Source organism: Aegilops tauschii, chromosome 7 (genome assembly GCF_002575655.3).
Source record: "Aegilops tauschii subsp. strangulata cultivar AL8/78 chromosome 7, Aet v6.0, whole genome shotgun sequence".
In the NCBI taxonomy this organism is placed as follows: Eukaryota; Viridiplantae; Streptophyta; class Magnoliopsida; order Poales; family Poaceae; genus Aegilops; species Aegilops tauschii.
The window spans coordinates 253,068,068-253,089,832 of NC_053041.3; the positions used below are offsets into that span (position 1 = coordinate 253,068,068).

At 45.2% G+C, this 21,765-nt stretch overlaps 1 protein-coding gene across 2 annotated transcripts; it reads right to left on the reverse strand.

The window, feature by feature from the left end:
- Nucleotides 1-10,766: 10,766 nt before the first annotated feature.
- LOC109774299 (ADP-ribosylation factor GTPase-activating protein AGD3) lies at nt 10,767-20,824 on the reverse strand. 2 transcript variants are annotated; one of them, XM_020333024.4, is made up of 19 exons: nt 20,434-20,824; nt 19,210-19,286; nt 18,922-19,022; nt 18,229-18,299; nt 17,630-17,692; nt 17,492-17,536; nt 16,944-17,009; nt 16,817-16,864; nt 16,623-16,718; nt 16,502-16,543; nt 15,409-15,624; nt 15,177-15,308; nt 14,841-15,059; nt 14,667-14,753; nt 14,271-14,585; nt 13,348-13,490; nt 13,175-13,268; nt 11,925-12,421; nt 10,767-11,297 (listed from the first exon to the last, which is right to left on the reverse strand). In XM_020333024.4, the coding sequence occupies exons 1-19, from the start codon at nt 20,476-20,478 to the stop codon at nt 11,183-11,185; spliced, it is 2,472 nt and encodes an 823-aa protein (XP_020188613.1). In that variant the 5' UTR covers nt 20,479-20,824; the 3' UTR covers nt 10,767-11,182. The 2 variants fall into 2 exon arrangements, with proteins under 2 accessions (XP_020188613.1, XP_045087655.1); XM_045231720.2 differs by lacking the exon at nt 20,434-20,824 and adding an exon at nt 20,009-20,275.
- Between the last annotated feature and the right edge of the window lie 941 nt (nt 20,825-21,765).

A 21,765-nucleotide genomic window follows, 5' to 3' on the forward strand; every position in this document is an offset into this window, starting at 1 on the left:
ATGGGCTAAGTTGGGACACCCCTGCAGGGTATTATCTTTCGAAAGCCGTGCCCGCGGTTATGAGGCAGATGGGAATTTGTTAATGTCCGGTTGTAGATAACTTGTCACTTGAACCAATTAAAATACACCAAGTGCGTGTGTAGCCGTGATGGTCTCTTCTCGGCGGAATCCGGGAAGTGAACACGGTCTGTGTTATGTATGACGTAAGTAGGTGTTCAGGACCTCTTCTTGGTCATTGCTAGATGACGTCCGCTCCATTGCTTCTCTTCTCGCTCGCATTTGCGCAAGTTAGCCACCATATATGTTTTGCCGCTGCAGCTCCACCTCTTTGCACCTCTTTGTCCTATAAGCTTAAATAGTCTTGATCTCGCGGGTGTGAGATTGCTGAGTCCCCGTGACTCACAGATACTTCCAACACCAGTTGCAGGTGCCGACGATGCCAGTGCAGACGATGGCGTCGATCTCAAGTGGGAGTTCGACGAGGAACGTGGTCGTTACTATGTGTCTTTTCCTAATGATCAGTAGTGGAGCCCAGTTGGGACGATCGGGGATCTAGCATTTGGGGTTGTCTTATTTTCATCTGGATTTTGACCGTAGTCGGTCTATATGTTTGTATTTTGGATGATGTATGTTGATATTTATGTATTGTGTGAAGTGGCGATTGTAAGCCAACTCTTTATCCCATTCTTGTTCATTACATGGGATTGTGTGAAGATGACCCTTCTTGCGACAAAACCACTATGCGGTTATGCCTCTAAGTCGTGCCTCGACACGTGGGAGATATAGCCGCATCGTGGGCGTTTCAGTCCGGAAGTAAAGATTGATATGTGGATAGTAGTGTTTGATCTCCGGAAAGGTTCCGGATGTTTCCCGAAATGTTTGGGCACGAGAACACTTTATCTGGGCCAAAGGGGAAAGTCCACGAGGTTTTTGGAAAGCGCAAAAGGAAGTTTTGCGGAGTCCAGGGGCCAGACGCCAGGGTCCCTCGCATCTGGGTCCAGACGCCGGGAACCCTGGCGTCTGGCCCTGGAGTCCGAGAAGGACTCTTGCCTTTCGGGTGAAACCGACTTTGTGGAGGCTTTTACTCCAAGTTTCGACCCCAAGGCTCAACATATAAATAGAGGGGTAGGGCTAGCACCCAAGACACATCAAGAAACACCAAGCCGTGTGCCGGCAACCCCGTCTCCTCTAGTTTATCCTCCGTCATAGTTTTCGTAGTGCTTAGGCGAAGCCCTGCGAAGATTGCTCTTCACCAACACCGTCACCACGCCGCCGTGCTACCGGAACTCATCTACTACTTCGCCCCTCTTGCTGGATCGAGAAGGCGAGGACGTCACCGAGCCGAACGTGTGTAGAACTCGGAGGTGCCGTGCTTTCGGTACTTGGATCGGTCGGATCGTGAAGACGTACGATTACATCAACCGCGTTGATATAACGCTTCCGCTTACGTTCTACGAGGGTACGTAGACAACACTCTTCCCTCTCGTTGCTATGCATCACCATGATCTTGCGTGTGCGTAGGAATTTTTTTGAAATTACTACGTTCCCCAACAGCCCTCTTGGCAGGGACCTCCATGCCTCTCAAGTTTTGGGATGAGGCTTTTCTCACCGCTGTTCATATCATCAATATGCTCCCTAGTCGAGTCATCAACAATGAAACTCCGGTAGAAAGACTTCTTCACACAAAACCAGACTACAAATCTCTTCGTGTTTTTGGGTGTGCTTGTTGGCCCAATCTTCGCCCATACAACAAACGCAAACTCATGCTACGCTCCAAGTAGTGTGTCTTTCTAGGGTATAGCCCTCAACACAAAGGTGTCAAGTGCTTAGATATATCCACTGGTCGCGTTTATATATCTCGTGACGTTGTTTTTGACGAAACAAAGTTTCCGTTTGCCACTCTACATCCAAATGCCGGCGCTCGCCTTCGAGAAGAAATTCTTCTTCTACCCACTCATCTCACCAGTATTGATCAAAGGGGTCTGAATTATGATGATCAATTGTTGACTAATTCTGCTACTAATGGTGTGCATGAGTTTTTTGATGATGCTACAGGAGAAAACAGCGAAAACGATGCAGAAACAGTGAAAAAATGCGTCGGTAGACCCATATTCCATATGTCCGGTTCTGGGAGGCAAATCCTCCTCGGGATCGGCCCTGCAGCAGCAGCCCAGTCGATCCTCCTCGGGATCAGCATTGGCAGGCGCGGCAGACGCACCAGCAACAGCGCCCGCCTACCGCGTCGCTGTCTCCAGCCCAGCACGCGACACGCGTCGTCTCTCCAGTGGCGGCGGCCCGAGTCCTCCTCCGCGCCAATCCGCGTCCGGCACGCGGCAGCAAGCGGCTCGTCAGGACAGCGCACGGTTCCGTGATCAGCCGCTCGTGTACAAGCGGCGCGACTCCGTTCGCCCACCTGGCGCGGGGCCCAGGCCTGATGCGAGATCCGGCATGTACTCCAGCGCGCACACACGTGCGTCCACGTGCCCGACCGGCGTCCGCTTCGAGGTGGATGCGCCATCATCAACCAATGATGAGGCCCCGGGATCCTCTGCGCCGACTGGAGAAGTTGCACACGACCAAATTGTCACAGAAGATCCAGCGGGAGCAGATTCTGCTACAGGAGTTCCTGCCCCGGGATTCTCTGTGGCTGGTGATCTTGCTGCTGCACCGTCACGACGTACACGACTACAACATGGGGTAATACATCCTGTTAATTATAAACACATAACCAAATATGGTATGGTTTGTTCGACAGGTGAACCCGGTGAACCACATACGCTTGAGGAAGCACTTGGTGATGAAAAGTGGAAGAATGCCATGAATGAAGAATACATGGCACTCAAGACAAATAAAACCTGGCATTTAGTTCCCCCACAGCAAGGTAAAAATTTAATTGATTGCAAGTGCGTATTCAGAATCAAAAGGAAATCTGATGGAACCATTGATCGCTATAAAGCTAGGCTCGTTGCAAAGGGTTTTAAACAACAGTATGGCATAGACTATGAGGACATGTTTAGTCCGGTTGTTAAAGCTGCCACTATCCGTCTTGTTTTGTCTGTTGCTGTTTCCAGGGGATGGAGTCTCAGGCAACTTGATGTACAGAACGCGTTTCTTCATGGTGTTTTAGAAGAGGAGGTATATATGAAACAACCTCTTGGGTTTATAAGTAAAAGTGCACCCTCTTATGTCTGCAAATTGGACAAAGCACTCTATGGCTTGAAACAAGCACCAAGAGCATGGTATTCCTGTTTCTGTCACAAATTGCAAACACTTGGTTTTGTTCCTTCAAAGTCTGACACCTCTCTGTTCATCTACAACAAGTCCAATACATGCATATTTGTCCTCATATACGTTGATGATATTATTGTAACAAGCTCATCTAATGAAGCCATCACTGGACTGTTGAAAGATTTGAGTGCAGATTTTGCCTTGAAGGATCTTGGAGACTTGCATTATTTTCTTGGGATTGAAGTAAAGAAGCACAAGGATGGACTTCATCTCTCTCAAGAAAAGTATGCAGTTGACTTGGTAAGAAAAGCTGGTTTGCAAGGTTGTAAACCTACATCTACTCCACTATCAAGCTCAGAAAAATTATCTCTCACGCAAGGAACTCTCTTGACTCAAGAGGATAACACAAAATACAGGAGCCTAGTACGAGCTCTTCAATACCTCACTCTTACCAGGCCTGATATTTCTTTTGCTGTCAACAAAGTATGTCAGTTCCTTCATGCACCTACAACTGTCCGTTTAACTACTGCAAAAAGGATAGTTCGATGTGTCAAAAACACATTAAGCATGGGTCTTAATTTCAGCAAATCATCTTCTACACTTGTCAGTGCCTTCTCTGATTCTGATTGGGCAGGCTGTCTTGATGCTAGACGATCCACTGGTGGTTTTGCTATTTTCTTTGGATCCAACTTGATATCATGGTGTGCTCGCAAACAAGCCACAGTCTCCAGATCCAGTACTGAGGCAGAATACAAGGCTCTGGCAAATTCCACAGCTGAAATCATATGGGTTTGGTCCATGTTAAAGGAACTTGGTATAAAGAGTAAACAAGCTCCTTGTCTGTTGTGTGATAACCTTGGTGCTACTTATCTCTCAGCTAATCCAGTGTTTCATGCCAGGACTAAACACATTGAGATAGATTTTCATTTTGTCAGAGAAAGAGTTGCTCAGAAGCAACTTGACATTTGTTTTGTGCATTCCCGTGACCAAATTGCAGATGGGTTCACAAAGGCATTGCCTGTCAAGAGCTTTGAAACCTTCAAGTATAATCTCAACTTAATGCAGTTGTGATTAAGGGAAGGTGTTAAACATGCAACATGTCACATTATGTGACCGGCACATCTCATAGGTGATAGTTAAGATAGTTAGGTTGTTAGAGTCTTATGTTTATCTCATGTAACCTCTTATCTCTATTTCCTTTCTTGATCTCCAAGATTGTAATCCAAACCGCATGTATGCGCAGTTATGGGAGGTGCGCCCCATCTATTTAACACGAACCCGTTGGCCTGAGCAAGGCAAGACATTCCGCTAGTTCGCACAGAATTTACCAACGACGAGTTTATAGAAGGTCCCATGTGGGAGCCGGAGCCTTAGGAGGGTCGATGCTTATGTTCTAGCCTCTCATGCATATTTGATATCTTGTTTGTACTCGGACTTATTTGCTTCCGCTGAATGACATAATGTTGGATCATATGATGGCTGGTTGTAATAATTACTATTTGGCCCATGTGAGCTTTGTACTTTATATATCAGCTTGAGTAATCATCTAGTACCAAACATGGCACTGCACCACCCATCAATCCGCCGTCCATAACCTTCCCACCATCCAACGTTAGTGTTGTAGAACATAATTGGTTTGATGCCAACAATTGGCACTGCTAATATTTGACAAGCCAACATTTGGCAAAACTAAAATTTACCAAATGTTGGCAACTTTTTGTGAGGTTGAGAAGAAAAGTTGGTAGCCAACCAATCACTAGCCAACATTTGGCATTTGCCAAATATTGGCATGCCAACTTTTGGCATCAAACCAATCATGCTTGTACTCTTTCCGGCAGTCCAGTGGAGTAGGCGGTGGCAGGAGGTGGAGTAGTACTCGCCGGAGCCGCGGCATGTGCAGGGGGAAGCGACCCGGTGGCCGCACTCTTCTTTTCCTTCGCCAGCGCCGTCATGTTGGCCACCGCCTTGGTCATCGGCCGATGGTCCCTTTTGTCGGTCTGCTTGGCCAGGTCAGTACGGTGGTCGCATCGGAGGGATTGCTGACCACCGCCGTCGACGCTCTGCTGCCGATGAAGTTCTTCCCTTGACGCCACCTTTTTTGTGGTTGCGCCGCCGAATTCATGGCCGGCGGTGTGACACCGATGCCGTCTCATGTCTAGGCATGCGGCGGGGGAGGGCCTACCCATTCCGTTGGTCAAAAGGGAAGGGGATGGCCGCACCGTCCGCGAACTAAATTTTAGAGGGAGGGGGCAACTTTCAGCGGTCAAAAACTCATATTTAATAAAGTTTTGGTTATAAGAGATTTACTAGTTGGCTCTTTTGTGTTAAAAACATCATTTTTACTCCTCAAATATGAATTTTAGGGGGATATTGCTAGAAATGCCCTTGGAAGTTGGAACCCCGGCCAAAAAGGCCTAAGCCGACGCCTAGACCAGCGGCACGCTATCCGTCAGAGGAAGGACCGTCGGCTCCGAAGAGGGCGAGCACTGCCGAAATCTGCGCGGCGGTGAGGGGACTGGAGAAGAGGTCCAGGTACGCCTGGAACGTCTCATTTTTTATCGCCGTGCGCGAGCCCCAGGCGACGAATAAGGATCCGCTGATGCACGCTCATGGAACCACAGCCATGCACCCTGCTTTTTTTTTTCTTTTTTTTTTGAACAGGGAGGCAACCCTGCTGGACAGTAGACGCCTGAACACGCGATGAGGGAGGCCCTGCAACTGCAATGCATGGCCCTGTCCACCGAATCCGCCTAGAAACTACGTAGTATATTTTGCTCGTGGCATCCATTCCTGTACGTGATAGGCAGCATTTTTCCTGTCAAATCCAATCCACATTTATTACTGATTTACGAGCACGCACATAGTACGATGTACCGAGTGGGAATATCACGTCGTCCTACCTGAGTTTATTCGCTTGCCAGCTGAGCTTCCAAGCGGTTAAGCAAACAGAGCAGTTCGTCCTCTGAGATGTGTAATCCAACGTTGACGTTAAGTTACTAAATAGTGTCCTGAGTCCTGGCCCATGGTAACCAGTATGAAAAGGTCAATATCATTACAGCAGATCATCAGTAGATGTCAATTGATTATTAGTACACGGTGTAAAAATAATAATCCACACGAAGTGAGTTAACATGATCTTCATTTTTTTTTTTTTTTTGCAGGATTGCACAACATCACTCTCCCGATCTATAGTTTTTCCAATGGTGTTTGCCAGGATTTACAGGCTTGGTTTTCGACTGACATTTGGGCTAGAAGAAAGAGCAGCCCGCAAGAAATGCACTGACAGTAGAGCAATGCATACCCAGAGTGCCATGCATTGTACTTATAAGTTGGTAGAAAATCAAATCATACTACGGCTTGTCCAGAGTGGCAGATCAACCACTAATCATCCCAACTGTCTGCGGTCTGCCAAATCGATTCATCTATGGCATTGAACAAATACCGGACAGCTGGGTATTATTATTTTCTTTTTTTGAAAGATCCAGCCGTAGCTGGCATTGATTTCATTAGCAGAGAGAAGGCGGGAAACAATTTTGATCAAGTGATCGATGGGGTGATATAGAAAAGGTACAGTTGGCCAGCCTAGTGGCTATGTTGGCACTGATAGAATGGGGATATCTCTCACGGCACATCCCCGAAGGGGTGCTCTATGCAGGCTGCTCCTGCGATCCTCCATTGCTCCATGTCACGCCGGCACGCTTCGATGATGGAGCGAGAGCACGGCGTCTTACCGCGGAAGGTGCATGCATTACGCTCAAGCCATATGTGCAAGGCAATGAGCGCAAGAATTGATCTGGTGCCCTTCCTGTCGGTTGGCCTTGCCGCGTCCGTGATCAGTCTCACTCTTTCCGTCGTCGTCTTTCCGGAGCTCCAGGTAGCGTGTGCCAGAGAGTGACAGCCCCGCCATGATGCCGCCATTGTCCAGGCCTGGATAGCAATCGGGCATTCCCAGAATAGGTGGGAGGAAGATTCCAAGTTTCGCAAACAGAGTTGACAGAAGTAGCTATTCTCCCAGCCACGCCGCTGCAGGCGATCGTTGCACCATAGCATGTCTAGGTGTAGCATCCAGAGGAACATCTTGAGCTTCCCAGGTGCCCAGATACGCCAGACGTTCTTGGAGGGGAAGAGTGCCATTGACGCCTGGAACTGTGCCGCGTAGGCGGATCGGGCGGAGTAGTGCCCGGAGGTGGTAGCAGTCCAGCGGATTGTGTCGCTGAGGTCGTCGTTGATGATGATGCCAGCTCTCCGAATCGCCCTTGCAAGCTGGAGCACAGATGGCGCAATGCTGCTGATTTCCCCGTGGCGGAGATCAAGGATCCATCGCCCGTCGAGCAGCGCGTCCCGGACGGACCAGTTCTTGCGGATGGAGCGGACGAACAGGGTGGGGTAGTCCAGCCGGAGTGGCCTGCCGTCTAGCCAAGGACTTGACCAGAAGGACGCCGTCTTGCCGTCCCCGATGGTGACCGCCGTGTTGGCAGCGAAGAGGGCTTGGTCCTGCAGGTTGCATGGCGTGTCCGTGCCGACCCATGGCCGCTCTGGATGGGTCCAGGAGAGCCAGAGCCAGCGCAGACGGAGGGCGCGCGCGAATTTGTCCAGATCATGGATACCGAGGCCTCCGTGGGATTCCGGCGTGGTGACCGCGCTCCATGCTACCTTGCACTTTCCTCCGGTTGCTGCTTCGTCTTGTGCCCATAGGAAACGGCGTCTGGCTTTATCTACCTCCTTGAAAAACTTCTTTGGTGCTCTCAGCACCGTGAGGGCGAACGTCGGCATAGCGGAGAGAACACAGCAGACGAGCACCCTTCGGCCGGCGATATGCATGAGTCTGCCCTTCCAACCAGCAAGGCGCGCACGAATCCTATCTAGGATGAACTGCAGGTGGACTAAACGAATCCTACTGGTGGTGATTGGGAGGCCTAGGTACGTGATGGGTAGTGACGCCACGATGCCGCCAAAGTTGTGCAAGATGAAACCGAGGTCGAGGTCGCCGCAGCTAATCGGCACAGCCGAGGACTTGGCCAGGTTGACGTGCAGGCCCGTGGCCTCGCCGAAGAGGTGCAGGATGCTGAGCAGGGCATCTACCTCCATCCTTGCGGGGTTGATGAAGATCACCGCGTCGTCGGCATACAAGCTTGTGCGCATGCGCACGGCCATACCAGGCAGAGGAGATAGCTGACCTGCCAGGGTTGCCGCCTCTAGAAGACGATGCAGGGGGTCGATGCAGAGGATGAAGAGCAACGGCGAGAGCGGATCCCCCTGTCGCAGCCCATGACGATGGATGATGGAGGCGCCCGGAGAACCATTCAGGAGGCAAGACGACGAGGATGTAAAGACCAGAAGTGCAATCCAGTCTCGCCATCGTGCAGGGAAGCCCATTTTTTGGAGAAGTTCAAAGATATATTCCCAAGAGATGCTGTCAAATGCCTTGGCTATATCTAATTTCAGAAGCAGGGCAGGTGTCTTGCGGCGATGCAGGGCTCTGACGGCGTTTTGGACATATAGGAAACTGTCATGGATGCACTTAGTGCGCTGAAAAGCAGTTTGGGCAGGCGAGATCAGAGTGCTGATGACAGGGGCCAACCTCATGGATAGCACCTTGGCGATTAGTTTTGCGATGGAGTGAATAAGGCTGATGGGCCTGAAATCAGCCATACTTGTTGCCCCGTCCTTCTTCTGCAGCAGCACAATCATGGCAGAGTTCAGGGCCGCAAAATCAACCCCAGCTAAGTTGTAGAAATGATGGAAAACAACCATGATGTCGTGCTTAATGAGACTCCAGCATGATTTGTAGAAGGCGCCCGAGAATCCGTCAGGTCCAGGTGCCTTCTCAGAGGGGGATGCCTTGATCGCCTCCCAAACTTCAGTTCCCGTGAACGGGTTGTCGAGCCCAACATTCTCAACCGATGGCAGCAGAATGGAGTCCCAGTTGATCGAGCAGGAGCGTGGCCGCCTTGTGCCGAGCAGCTGAAGGAAATGGGCGTGAGCAATGGTGGCCTTGTCTCCGTGCGCAGTGGCCAGACCAGTTTCAGTCTGCAGGGAGTGGATGTGGTTTTTGCGCCTCCGGGAGTTGATCTTTGCTTGGAAGAAGGCGGTCTTGGCGTCACCTGCGCGGAGCCAGGATACTCTGGACGCTTGTCGCTTGCGTGCACGCTCGATCGCCGCCAGGCCGACGATCCTGTGTTTGAGCTGCTTGCGGAGGCAAAATTCAGCAGGGGACAGACGGCGTGCCTCTTGGGCTATATCCAGCCGGAGCACAACCTCAGCGGCAAGGTGGAGCTGCACTTTGGCATCACTGAACAGGGAACGAGCCCAAATCTTGAGATCAAAAGCTGCCCGCTTCAGTTTGGTGTTTAATCTTGCGATAGGGCACCTTGCCGCAACAGGCCGCTGCCAGGCCCGTTCCAGTGTCTCTCTGAAGCGCGGGAAGCGCGGCCAAAATGCTTCAAATTTGAAAGTGGCCCTCCTCGGTGGGGCGGTGGTGTCAGCTAGCACTAACGGACAGTGATCCGAGCAAGCAGTCGAAGCAGCCATGAGCATGAGGGAGGGGAAGAGGCTCTCCCATTCGACGTTGCAGAAAATCTTGTCAATGCTCACCAGGGTTGGATCTTGTCGCTCATTTGACCATGTGAAGCACCTGTTTTTGCACTTGATCTCCTTCAGGCCGGCCGTGTCGATCGCCCTTCTGAACATGGCCATGATGCGCCGGTTCAGATTAAGATTGCTTTTGTCCCTTGCTTCATATATGATGTTGAAGTCGCCTACAAGCATCCATGGCTCACCTAGCGGTGGTGCAGATTGGATCAGCTCCGCCAGGAAGGAAACCTTAAGCCCAACGTCGACCGGGCCGTATACCGTTGTCAGCCAGAATGAAGATGAGCAGTGCAGGAGGATGACCTTGGCTGTGATCGAGAAGAGACCCACAGCCTGTGTGTCGATCTGCACGGCGCTCTTGTCCCAGAGGATCGCAGCACCTCCTCTTGTTCCAACTGCCGGCAGGACCGCGCAGCCATCCAAACGGTTGCCTCCCAGCTCGCGCACGATGCTAGGCGACCACACTTCCAGCTTTGTTTCATGTAGGCAAAGAATTGGGGTTCTGTGAGCAGCGGCAAGTTCAAACACAGCCGCTCTCCTCGCCGGAGAGTTCAGCCCTCTGACATTCCAAGACATGAGGGAAAATTGGTTGTTATCCATTGGGCACAGGCAAATTCTCCAACAGCATCACAATTCTATTGATGATCATGCGATACAGATACACTGCCAGCTTAACAGGGGCGTGCCAGAGGCCACCAATAGGCCCCAATATCCTCTGGCACAGTAGCAAACCTCGTCGCCTAATTCTAACATGGATCCTAACTCAACCCGGCTTAAGGCCAGGCGCTGCTGGAGACTAATACTAACACTACCAGAGCATAGGAAACTATAGGGTATTATTATTTTCAAGTAACAATAAGCTGTAGATGAGGGATAGCTGCTGGCTCAAGGCCAGTTCTTCTGCTAAAAATGACAGGCAGCAGCAGATATCAAGTGTGACAACCGACTAAAGCGTACCGAGTAATTCATATTTCCATAAATCACAATGACACATCTCCATATGTACAATCATCTTTCACCACAGGGCCATCTACCTTACATGGAAAGATGATGGATATAAGAAGCAACTCCATATACAAAATTACTATGCACCATCTGCAAACACCAACCGGACGGCTTGCGAGATGATAAATAAGACCGGGGCACGCTAAAACTAACAACCGGACAAGAGAATAAACCACATCATCATGTTGCGGGATCTCCAGAAGAAGATTAGGTTCCATTCATGCCACGAACTTCGGACTATCAGCAAGACAAGCTGGGGGCTTATCAGAACATGGAGCTGAGTAACTCAGACAGCGCCACAGCCTACTCTGTTTGTTTGCTGGGCCCATACTCCTGACGTGAAGGCTGCCTGCAGCAATTATCTGAAGTGCTCCTCTAACAACGCAAGCATGCCTTCGTCACTTGTGGAACGGTCCATTGCATACTGCAATGCTGATCTGCCATCTCGGTCTATGGCATGTGTGTCAGCTCCCCTGCAAAGAAATTGATTGGAAATAATAGGTGAGACATGTCTGTTTTTGGACTTGTGCCGCTCGCCAGATCATCCCTAATAATCTACACTTCGACAAACAAAAAGAACAGTGGAACAGTTCTCATATTGCATCCAATAATCCTAAAACTGGTTTGCATATTAGTTTTAATTTTTCAAAGGATGCGTTAGTTTTCTCTTTCAGGGTACTCTCCAAAACAGGCATCTTTTTTTCGGTTTGCTAGGCCACAATAGACAGAGATTCTCAAGTCCCAAATGTACAAGTTACACTTTTCACTAAAATGAAGTTGCACTTTTCTGAATTGACTGAGACTAGAGAAAAATTCTGCATACGAAAGGCAATGATCCTTTTCACGTTCTTGAGTAAAGGTCTAAGAATTGGCCATAACTTATCCACAACTCAGTACAGGTGCCCTTATTTTATGAAATTGAAACTATAAGCTCCCCTACTATTGTTTCCACACCATGAAGTGCTGCAGGTAACATCAAATTCATTTCCCAGTCCGCAGAAACTACATCCCAGCCCTCACCGGACAACCAGGTGGTCTTCCTAGTTGACAGACAACATATGGAGCAAGATAAAGTGATGAAGTTGTAAGCAGCTACATACCTGGAGAGCAGAAGCTTTGCATGCAGATGTCTTCCTTTCAAAATACAGTGATGAAGGGGCATCCGACCTCTTGAATCAGACACATTTACACTAGCACCATACTGCAAAAGTAATTCAACCATCCCCACATCTGCAACACGGCATGCAAGATGAAGCAAGGAGAAACCCTCATATCTATCATCCAACTCATCTACATGTGAACTTGTGCTGGGAGGAGAAAGCGACTCTCTAGGAGAAACCTTCTCATGTGAATTGCAGTCGAAAAATCTAGGGCTTCCATCAGCTGGTGAAGTTGGCTGCTCTTGTATAAGTGCTTTTCCAAGATTCAGTAACAAACCAGAAGCCATCTGCCCATAAACCAAATTTACATTGGCGTGTGATGCCACGATGAGACTGTATACTCCTTTCTTGTCATTTGCAGTTACACTGTCCCACATCTGCTGAGCTATGTGAATCTCATCGATACTATGCCTCCGTACAAATTCCTTGTCAGCATACTGGAACATTTGCACCGTAAAGAGTTCAATATATGACAATACTATACATGAAACTGAAGGATAGATATTGACTTTAAAAAATGCATTCTAAACCAGCTGACAGGCTATATAAATTCTAGTCCATGCATTATAATGCTCACTTAGCTTCATGGGCATATCAAACCAAGATCAATGTTAAGGAACTAATAATGCAATTAAAAAAACTTATCTGCAGATTCATAATTTATGAAACCACAAGCTTTCCTTTTCATTATATATGGAGTTAATGTAGCCGCAAAAATCCTGGTGAGTTTACTATTCTACATGGATAGCATCACGGAAGTCAACTTCGATAGTTCACATATAGCATCTGTAGTATAAATGAACTGCATGAAGTGAGTTTACATAACAAGTCAAACGTGATGCAGTTTGTAGGCCACGGAAACTAAATAAAAGCACTTGAAGCAACTTCATCAATGTGGATACAACCTACAGACAATTTTTCTGGAACTCTGAGGATGCAACTGTAAAGAACAACATATTTGCAAGGCCTTAAAATGATCGGTGGATCGCACAAGTACCATCTGGCAACTAATCGTGACGGGCAACAACTGTATTTAGGCTAAGAAATGTTCGAGTTATAAACTACCATGAATCATTTTTACCCAATCATTTTCCCATCGGATATCTGGAGACAACTTTGTCCTCAACACATATTTGCTAATAATGGGAAAAGTGCAGAGAAGCAATTGCAAAAGGACAACTCGCAAGCACCTTGGCATGAATAAACTTCTCTTTGGCAGAGAAAGGATCTGAGTGTTTAGGCTTGCTGGTGGTTAAGTATTGTGCTGCCTGTGATCCATTAGTACTACAAGACAACAAAGTTGCAAGTTAATTTCTGAAAGCACTAAAAAAAGACAGAAGTTTTGTAAAGAAATTAATATTACCTTGTATTATCAACAGAAGAGCCATTGTTTGATGAAGGTAATGTTTCTTCCCAAACTCTGTTCACAAACATGTTGCCTAATGATTGAAAGAGATTGATTACAGATGGCTCCCAGACTCTGACATCGAGAGTCAGAGACCTTACCTGCAAATATGATGTATTCATTTTGAAGTTATGTTCAGTTAATTAGTCATTAGTGACCCTAATGATACCATCAAACACAACTTGCTAATTATGTAATCAAATTTGACTGCAAAATATGCATCGAAAATAGGCAGAGTGCAGACAATTGTAGAAGTATAGGTGGCAATGTACACAGTTACACACACATATATAGGGACACCCAAATAGAAACAATTACTTGTATCATCTTCAAAGAATGGCAGTGTCCTAAAGTTGATTCTCAGCGAGTCTCCTAAAAAGGATGATGCATGCAAGCCACTACATCAATGACTTAAATAACAGTGCATGCTATTTTCTGCCATTGTTGAGAAAGAAAAAGATAAATTTTGCTCTATTAAGTTTACTGGTATCACATAAAATACTGCAAATCTATATTCAAACCAAAAAGGTATGCTGCCACATTGACTAAATTAAATTTGCATATAAATAATTCAGCATTTGAGAATATCCTTTTAAAAATAGTTAGGAAAAAAGGGCATAACTAAAGGCTTTAGAGATTCCAGGTTGGAATTTGGGTTTATATTTTAGAGTGCAATTTTTTAAATCATATGTGTAAATGATGGCTCGCAAACAAATAGCAGATGCGTAACAGTTGCAGCTATAAGAGTAGTTTCTGGTCACAAAAGCATGTGGGATCATGCACAGGCAAGACACAAGAATGCTGGACTTCAAGTTAAATGGAGATGCGGCAACCAATCTATGTGCAATAAGCATGAATATATAGTAAGTTTTCTTAAATACCTTCGATATATGCACTCCTAGATTTCTGTGTACTCCAGAACACTCTATGCACAGAAGAGCACCGAGGTTTAACGACGCCCAATCAGGTTCCGCAGCACCACAATCAGCACAAATAGTATTACCATCAACCCTCCTAAGCAAGTCAATTGGTTTTTCGGGTTTGATATGGGTCCTGTGATGATGTTGTCCATTTCCAGCATTCTTTTCCAGTGTTAAATCTTCACTTGTGGAAGTTTCCAGTTCCACTGAACTAGTATAGGAGCTACTCTCACTAGCGCTCCGATCATGGCCGCAGCTCCTAGGGCTGTGCAGACACTGAAACATAACATCATGATAAATTGAATTGAAGCACATAAATAATCCAACTGGAATCATCTAATCTAGACCATAACAAACCTGTTCTGGGGATTGTGCGTTCAGCAAAGATGCAATGACACCAGTAATTTTTTCGATCCAATCCATCTGATCTAGAGCACTCTCTGCCTGTATAAATATCAGATGATGTCACTAAAGTAGCAAACGTGTATATTCAACATGAAAACGGTATTGTCTGCAATTTTGTGCATTTACCTGCAATGTGTAGATCTTCATGGGTGAAATAATTCTGAAGCAGAACCTCAGATCTGATTGTTCTGCATCGACTTTAATGGTTGATGTCAGCAAATTTACTGTATGCCGTGCAACAGATTTTTCATCATGTATACCATGGTAATGAGAAGAGAACAATCTGCTCAGCAACCCTGAACCATGTTCAGGGGTATTGTTGGTTCTTTGAACTTGAGAAACACCCTGATAAGATCACAAGTGAAAGTTGAGGAAAGGGGCCAAGCTGAATTGTATCATACATGTAGAAAATCATGCTGAATGCATGAGGATTTCAAGGGAAATGTTACAAGGGGGACCTACAGCTGGCCTATTAATTTGCTTGCGATAGTAGTACAACATCCCTCGACTATCCAGAACAAAAAACCTTCTTTTCCAGTCACCTCTCAAGTTTGATGATCTCTTTGAGAGGTAACCTTGACGAATGGTCTGAACCTGAAAATCAGTACATCATAATATAAACCCCGTCCATGGAGCTATAAGATCTGCATGTATACATGAATCTTCAATTTCCAGTCAAGAAAAGAAATGTTACCTTGCCTTTTGTGGATGACTGCATCACTGCTTCAATCATTTTATGTGAACTTCTACCGATTGTTTGTATGCCATCTACATTAGGGGAATCATTTAAACCATTCCCAGATGACCGACTATCACGCTCTATCTGCTTTTTGTACTCATGCATCCTCTCTAAAAGAGAAGCTTGTTCCTTGTTTGCCCTCTCTCTTGATTGCTGCGAATAGGCCAGAACCTGCAGGACAATCCAACCACAAGTTAGTGATAAACTGTCTTCTTGACTTCATAATATGAGCAGTTTGCAGATGTAGAATTCAAAAATCAAGTAAACAAGCGAGATAACTGAAAGTAATCAAATGACAGTTACACAAATATATGCTAAAATGGGATTCGTACTTTACCACTAAGTAGGATGTTGACCTCATCGCAAAAACAAGTGTTGGCCAGCTCTACTGATATTTTAGTTGCAAAATAATGTTTCTAGTGTCCAAAGGTGCACAGAAATACCAGGACATAACCAACTCGATTCAGTGTTGTCATCATGATTTCTCATAACCAACAGCAATACCAGCCTAGATAAGCTACCAATAAGGCACACAGGGCACAAACAAATGGGAGTGAATGTTGCATCATGAAGATGAATGTGGGAGCACATGTGCCCCATATAGAAGACAAGGCAAAAGGATGGTGAAAGATGCTTCTTTTTACCAATAAGGCACGTGTGCCCCAACAGTAAATTTTATTGAAAGAGCATATAATTACAAGGAGAGAATGATGAATGATGTACTAGAATACTGTGTGTGTGATTGAGGGCACATATCTGAAACTGCAGGGCTTTGATGCACAGATCTGGTGTGCCGAATGAAAAAAAATATCACACTATTTGTGTGCCAGGATTATGTAACAGCTAAAAATCATTCATATACCAAAAAGACGACCTGAAGGAGAAGACCAGCAAGGGGTATTTTTTATGCGAGACCCAGGCTTTGAACCCAGGTCGGCGACCTCACTACAGGAGGCGTTATCATCGTGCTATCAACACATTCGCAATTCAAACACCAAAACAGACTAGGGAAATTGTATTAAGAAGGGAGGCATGGTTTAATAGTAACCTGATTAATATAGGGTTCCATCTGATGCAATAGTTCATACCCCTGCATGAATGGCAGCAGATAAGATTAATCATTTTGTAGCAAAATATAGCATCGGGAAGAGGGAAAAAAAAGGCACTACTTGTTTAAAATATCGGAGGTGTGAATCCATTGTCGCACTAACAGCCTCCAAAAATTCAAATCTCTTCTTTGCCTCGATATGCGAAATTGCAGTTACCTGAAAATTCAAAGAGGTATAGGAAGCGATGGCATGATATGCATTTAAACATACATATGAACTCACAAGAGCAAAGTTAAGGCCAACAGTTCACATACCAGGTTAAAACGAGCTTGCTCAAATGAAGACCTAGCACTATGGAGCTCCTGGTATAGGCCAAGTGTAAGTCAGAGGGGAAACACTGAATTACCTCTGATCATACAAGATTGACAGAAAGGTATTTACTTCTTCAATGGCAGTTGTTATGTCTGCTCTTGTGCCTTTCTTCAATGATAAGTATTTCTCGCGAATCTAACAAGGCAATTAGCAAGTCAATAACATATTCTCTCAAAAAATTACATAACTAGCAAAGTAAACTACTGCAAAGGTTAAAATATGGCAGAAAATAAAGAAAAGACAGAAAATCAGCCGTAAAATAACAGTAAGGTTAGCTAAGAGAAGTGCATACATAACCATTCCAACATCAATTAATTGACTAGAAACAATCAGAACAAACAAATCAGAAACAGCAAACAGGTATTATTGGCTGATGAAAACTGGAAACTTGTTATATCCAAGACAAATATTGACGGCTTAAAAAAGTCCCAGGAAATATAAAGAAAACCTTGCATCATTCTGATCACTACAAGGCAAAGGAGAATCAGAATTGCGTTAAGAATACGAAGGCATCATAATTATTATCAAAAACATTTCCACAATAGCTTTAGAAACACACACTTCATTTTCCCTCTTTTTTTCACATTTTCGGGTAATAGATATATTGATTAACTGACCTGGTCATACACGAGGCTAGCCTTGTCAAAACGCTTCCTGGCATCCTGGTTAAATTTATGAAGCAGGAAATTATTTCAACGAATAGTTCTTGGTACAAACTTCTAAGATTCAGTGTTAGCAGAAAACAATAATGGTACCTTAACGTCATGCAAATCAACATCTACAAAGTTTAGCAATCTGTCATTTAGCATATGCTCAACCTGCCAGGAAACTGAATCAGAAATATACCACCTTAGGTACACAAAGTATGTTTGACCATGAAATGAGAGCGTTTGTATTTTCACTAATGTAGCATCAAATTTTGATATGGATTTCCAAACAAAGCATTATATATAGAAGCTTGTAATGGTTCTTGGGGGAACAAGTTCTAACATCAAAGTCATGTAAGATGAGTAAAAAAGGAAGCAGCAAAGAATGTAGCCATTCCAATAACTAGATAAGTAATATAATAGTTCTTTTCCATTAACATCATCAAGTGCATGTTGACCAAGTGATCCCTGTTTCTTTTTTTGGTAGCAATAAGGTATTATAAGTGCAGCTTATGCTGTTCACTGACCAAAACATCATAAGTATTGGAGAAAGACATCATGCCAGCAATGTAACATCACACAAAATGAGCAGCCAATTTAAACCAAAATTCTAGTCAATTTGATAAGCAATGCATGCAGAATTGAAGAGTGAACATAATGCATTGCTTTCAAACAATGCTTATATAATACAAAAAAAGATGTGGTACCTGGGAGCGCAGGACTTCCTTATATGTTCCTATTTCTCTCAGGGCAATTGTAAATTTGTTCATGACAGGTCCTGTAAAGGAGATGAATTGTGTATTCTTAGTCAAGGGAATGTCTAAACTCCACTTCTCTCAGCCCCTATATGAGGCAAAGCTTTAAATAGCCGGCTATAGCCACGCTATAACGGTTTGAGCAGGGTGCCGCCAAATGGTATTCATGTATAATTGTCCGGTATAGTACAAAATTGCGGGCTATAGCCGTGCTATAGCTGTTTGAGCAGGGTGCCTTTGTTTAAAACTATGATATGCGGAGAGATATGCAACCACAGAATTCCAGATAAGCATTGTGTGGCCTCCTTATTCAATTTTCATTCTATCAATCATAAGGGCTTAGTTAGAACATGCTCAATTTGATACTCTCTTTGTAAAGTCAGAACTTAAATAAAATGTAAAATAAATACCACGTAGATAGAAAGAAAGGATGGCATGAGTGATAAAGACAAGAAATTGAGAGCATACAGAGAAATTTCAAAAACAATGAAGAAAACAAAGCATAAGTGAGTGACGTTGATGAAGAAGTTTTCTCACTCATATACGCAGCTCATTCAGTATGAAGCAAAACATATCTTCAAGTACGATCTTTTTTAATAGAATAAATGACATGATTAAAGATATCAAGAGAATAACATGACTCACCGCCGAAAGCAACACTGATTGGATCATTGTGGCCTCCTCCAAATGTCTCAAGTGCGCTTGCAAATGCAATATCTCCATCATAGGCTTCACCTAGCCCTTCACTGAAACAAATCACAGGTGTGTGTATTAATTTATCTACATCTGGCACAGGCTGGGGTTAAATGGGTTTAGATAGCAGCTTTATGTCATGGGGATAGTGAATTATAGTTGAAGACTTGAAGTGCTCAACCATACATGTGTCAGGTAGAGTGAACAAAAAAAATGAATGAGCTCCAAATGAAAACTCACGTATACTTGCGGCAACCTTTATGAAACTTCAAGCACCTCTCTCTTAGTACTTCAGCACTTTCTTCAAGTGATTGTATCTGTTTGTCGAAAGGTCAAGAGAAGATAACGGTTGGTCGTGAATCAAGGGAAGTCAAAAGAGAGAGAGCGAGGTGTTCGTTCATGAATGAGTAAAATTCATTCGTGAATGTGGTAAGTAAAACAACCAATAAGGCATTGGGGCATCCAGCACTCGACCTTTCATATCGATCACTTGGACTCAACGTCAAAAACATAAGCAGTTCTTACTACAAATTTCTAACGAACTGGAGGACAATCAGATCTGTGCATTTCTTTGGGGCAAAGATTTTGTTTATATGCCAAAAGTATTCCGGATGTTTCTTAATACATTAACTAAATGGTAGAATATATTTATTCTTCCAATGGATTCAACAAAACTACTATAGGAAGTGGTATGGGTATATGTCAAACTAGCAAACTTTATGGGCTGACATAGACTGCACGCCTGGGAAATAAACAAAAAACAATAAATTACAGTTATTGTTAATCTAATGATGAAATGCAATTTTCCAAATAAAAGCCGCAGCTCCACCAACAAAATCGCAACCGCGCCAAACTAGAGCCCGTCAAACTAGAGCCATATGTACTACTGAACAATCTGCAGATCAATCCTGTAGAAGTTAGGCTAACCCGAAACCATCTGCTACAGAAAAAAGAAACTGATGAACGACCTTGGAAATTCGACACAGAACAGTGAAATCGGCACACACACACACACACACACACACACACATGCGCCAACCTGATAATCCAAACCAAATTTCCGTGCGATGAAGTAAATTTGCTTGCCCGATAGCATCAGAACGATGTCTAAGACCCACGCGCTCCACGAAATTATTCTAAGCACATGGCCGCGCATATTAAAATCAGTGAGATGCGGCGATAGAAACACACGCAGCAAAACCAGCGTCACGCGACAATACAGACATGCAGAAGCCAAACCACGGGTAAGAGAACAACTTTACTCGCGCATTCACCAGAAACTGAAGGAAAAAAAACACGAGGGCGAGCACCACTCCAACAACCCAATCAAGTTAAAGATAGAGCAGGCATTCCCCCGACCCGTTCGCAGGAACGCAGAGCTGCCAATGGCATAGACATGAAACTCTCGGAGGACACACGCCACCCGGACATCCCAGAGAACGAGATCCACCCAGCCCAGCTCACCTGCGTCCGGAACATGGGCGAGTCATCGAGCCTGGCGAAATACATGGCTGCCGGCCTGCCTGCATGCAACCGCCGCTGCCGCCGTTCCCCACCGTCCGAGCACCTCCTAGCTCCTCATCCACGCCGCCAATGCCGCTGCCTCGAACCCTAGCCTGAGCTCGGCCCTGCCGTGCGCACGCCCACCTCCTCGTAGCCGCGCCCGCCTGGCCACCGCCGGGAGCCGCCGCCGCGTCGACGCCAGGGGGGAGGAAAGAGGAGGGGAGGGGAGCGCGTGCGCCGCGAGAGTAGCCGGGATTAGCGAAATGGCGGCGATTTGGGTGGGGGAGAGAGGGAGGGAGGGGAAGGGGGGGGGGGGGGGGGGGGGGGGAGGGAATTGGTCGGGTGGCTCGGCGAGAAGGGAGGGAACGAGGAGGGAATAGGAAGGGAGTGAGTGGAAATAACGGTGCGCTTTTCCTTTAAACTTTTCTTATTTTATTACTATTAATCTCTTCTCTCTCTCTCCTCTCTCCTCCTTCGCCACAGAGAGAGGTGAGGTGGAATTCTGTTTCTTGTGATAAAATAATTGCAATAATATTATTTAGGGCCTCTTTATTTGAAATGATTTTCATGTGAATTTTGGAACCCTTAGAAAAAATATACGATTGTTTTTCCTAAGGATTCATTTGCGTTACATTTTTTCATAGAAAATTTTGTATATTTTCAAAAAAAAATAGAAAATTTTGTACCTACTAATCTCTTAGAAACAATCTTTTTGCTTTTTCCTAAGATGGAGTCAAACAAGCGAAAATCCTGTAGTAGCCAAATAGACATAACATTATGATCTTTTTTTTTCTATTCTTAGTTTTTAGAGTCCTGCAAATCAAATAGGCCCTTGGAAATAGAATAGACGACGGTTCATAAAAAGCAATTGAACGAAATTAAGGTGACATCAACTAGGAAAGGCGGTTTGCCGATTCGTATTGATACGGAGAAGAGTGTGCTTAACGGACAACCAAAAACATGTACCGTGACACGAGAACGTTGTAGTTTGAATGTTGCGGACATTATCATACATGTTGTTTTGGTTTGAGGTTGAACCTAAGCTAATCTACCAAGAAATTGGGTTACTAATATTTTAGATAAGGTATTGGTTGTCCATATTTTTAGCCAAATACTGTCAGAGATAAAATGATCCAAAAAATGGCATTCGTCCAAGAAAGAGCCAAAACTTGGTAGTGTCTTGTTTGTTAGCACACTGAATACTACACAAAATTGAAATGTGGATAAATATGCAATAGCTTTTGTGCAACACATGAAAGAAACAAGATTTTCATAAGAATTGGTTGCTTCTCT

What these genes read in the sequence shown, in the direction of transcription:
- LOC109774299 (XM_045231720.2), bottom strand. Translation starts at nt 20,125, where the DNA reads ATGCGCGGCCATGTGCTTAGAATAATTTCGTGGAGCGCGTGGGTCTTA. An exon ending in AATCAGTGTTGCTTTCGGCG is followed by an intron (nt 18,300 to 18,921) that starts GTGAGTCATGTT and finishes TCTCCTTTACAG; the next exon opens with GACCTGTCATGAACAAATTT. An exon ending in ACGCACAATCCCCAGAACAG is followed by an intron (nt 14,586 to 14,666) that starts GTTTGTTATGGT and finishes GTTATGTTTCAG; the next exon opens with TGTCTGCACAGCCCTAGGAG.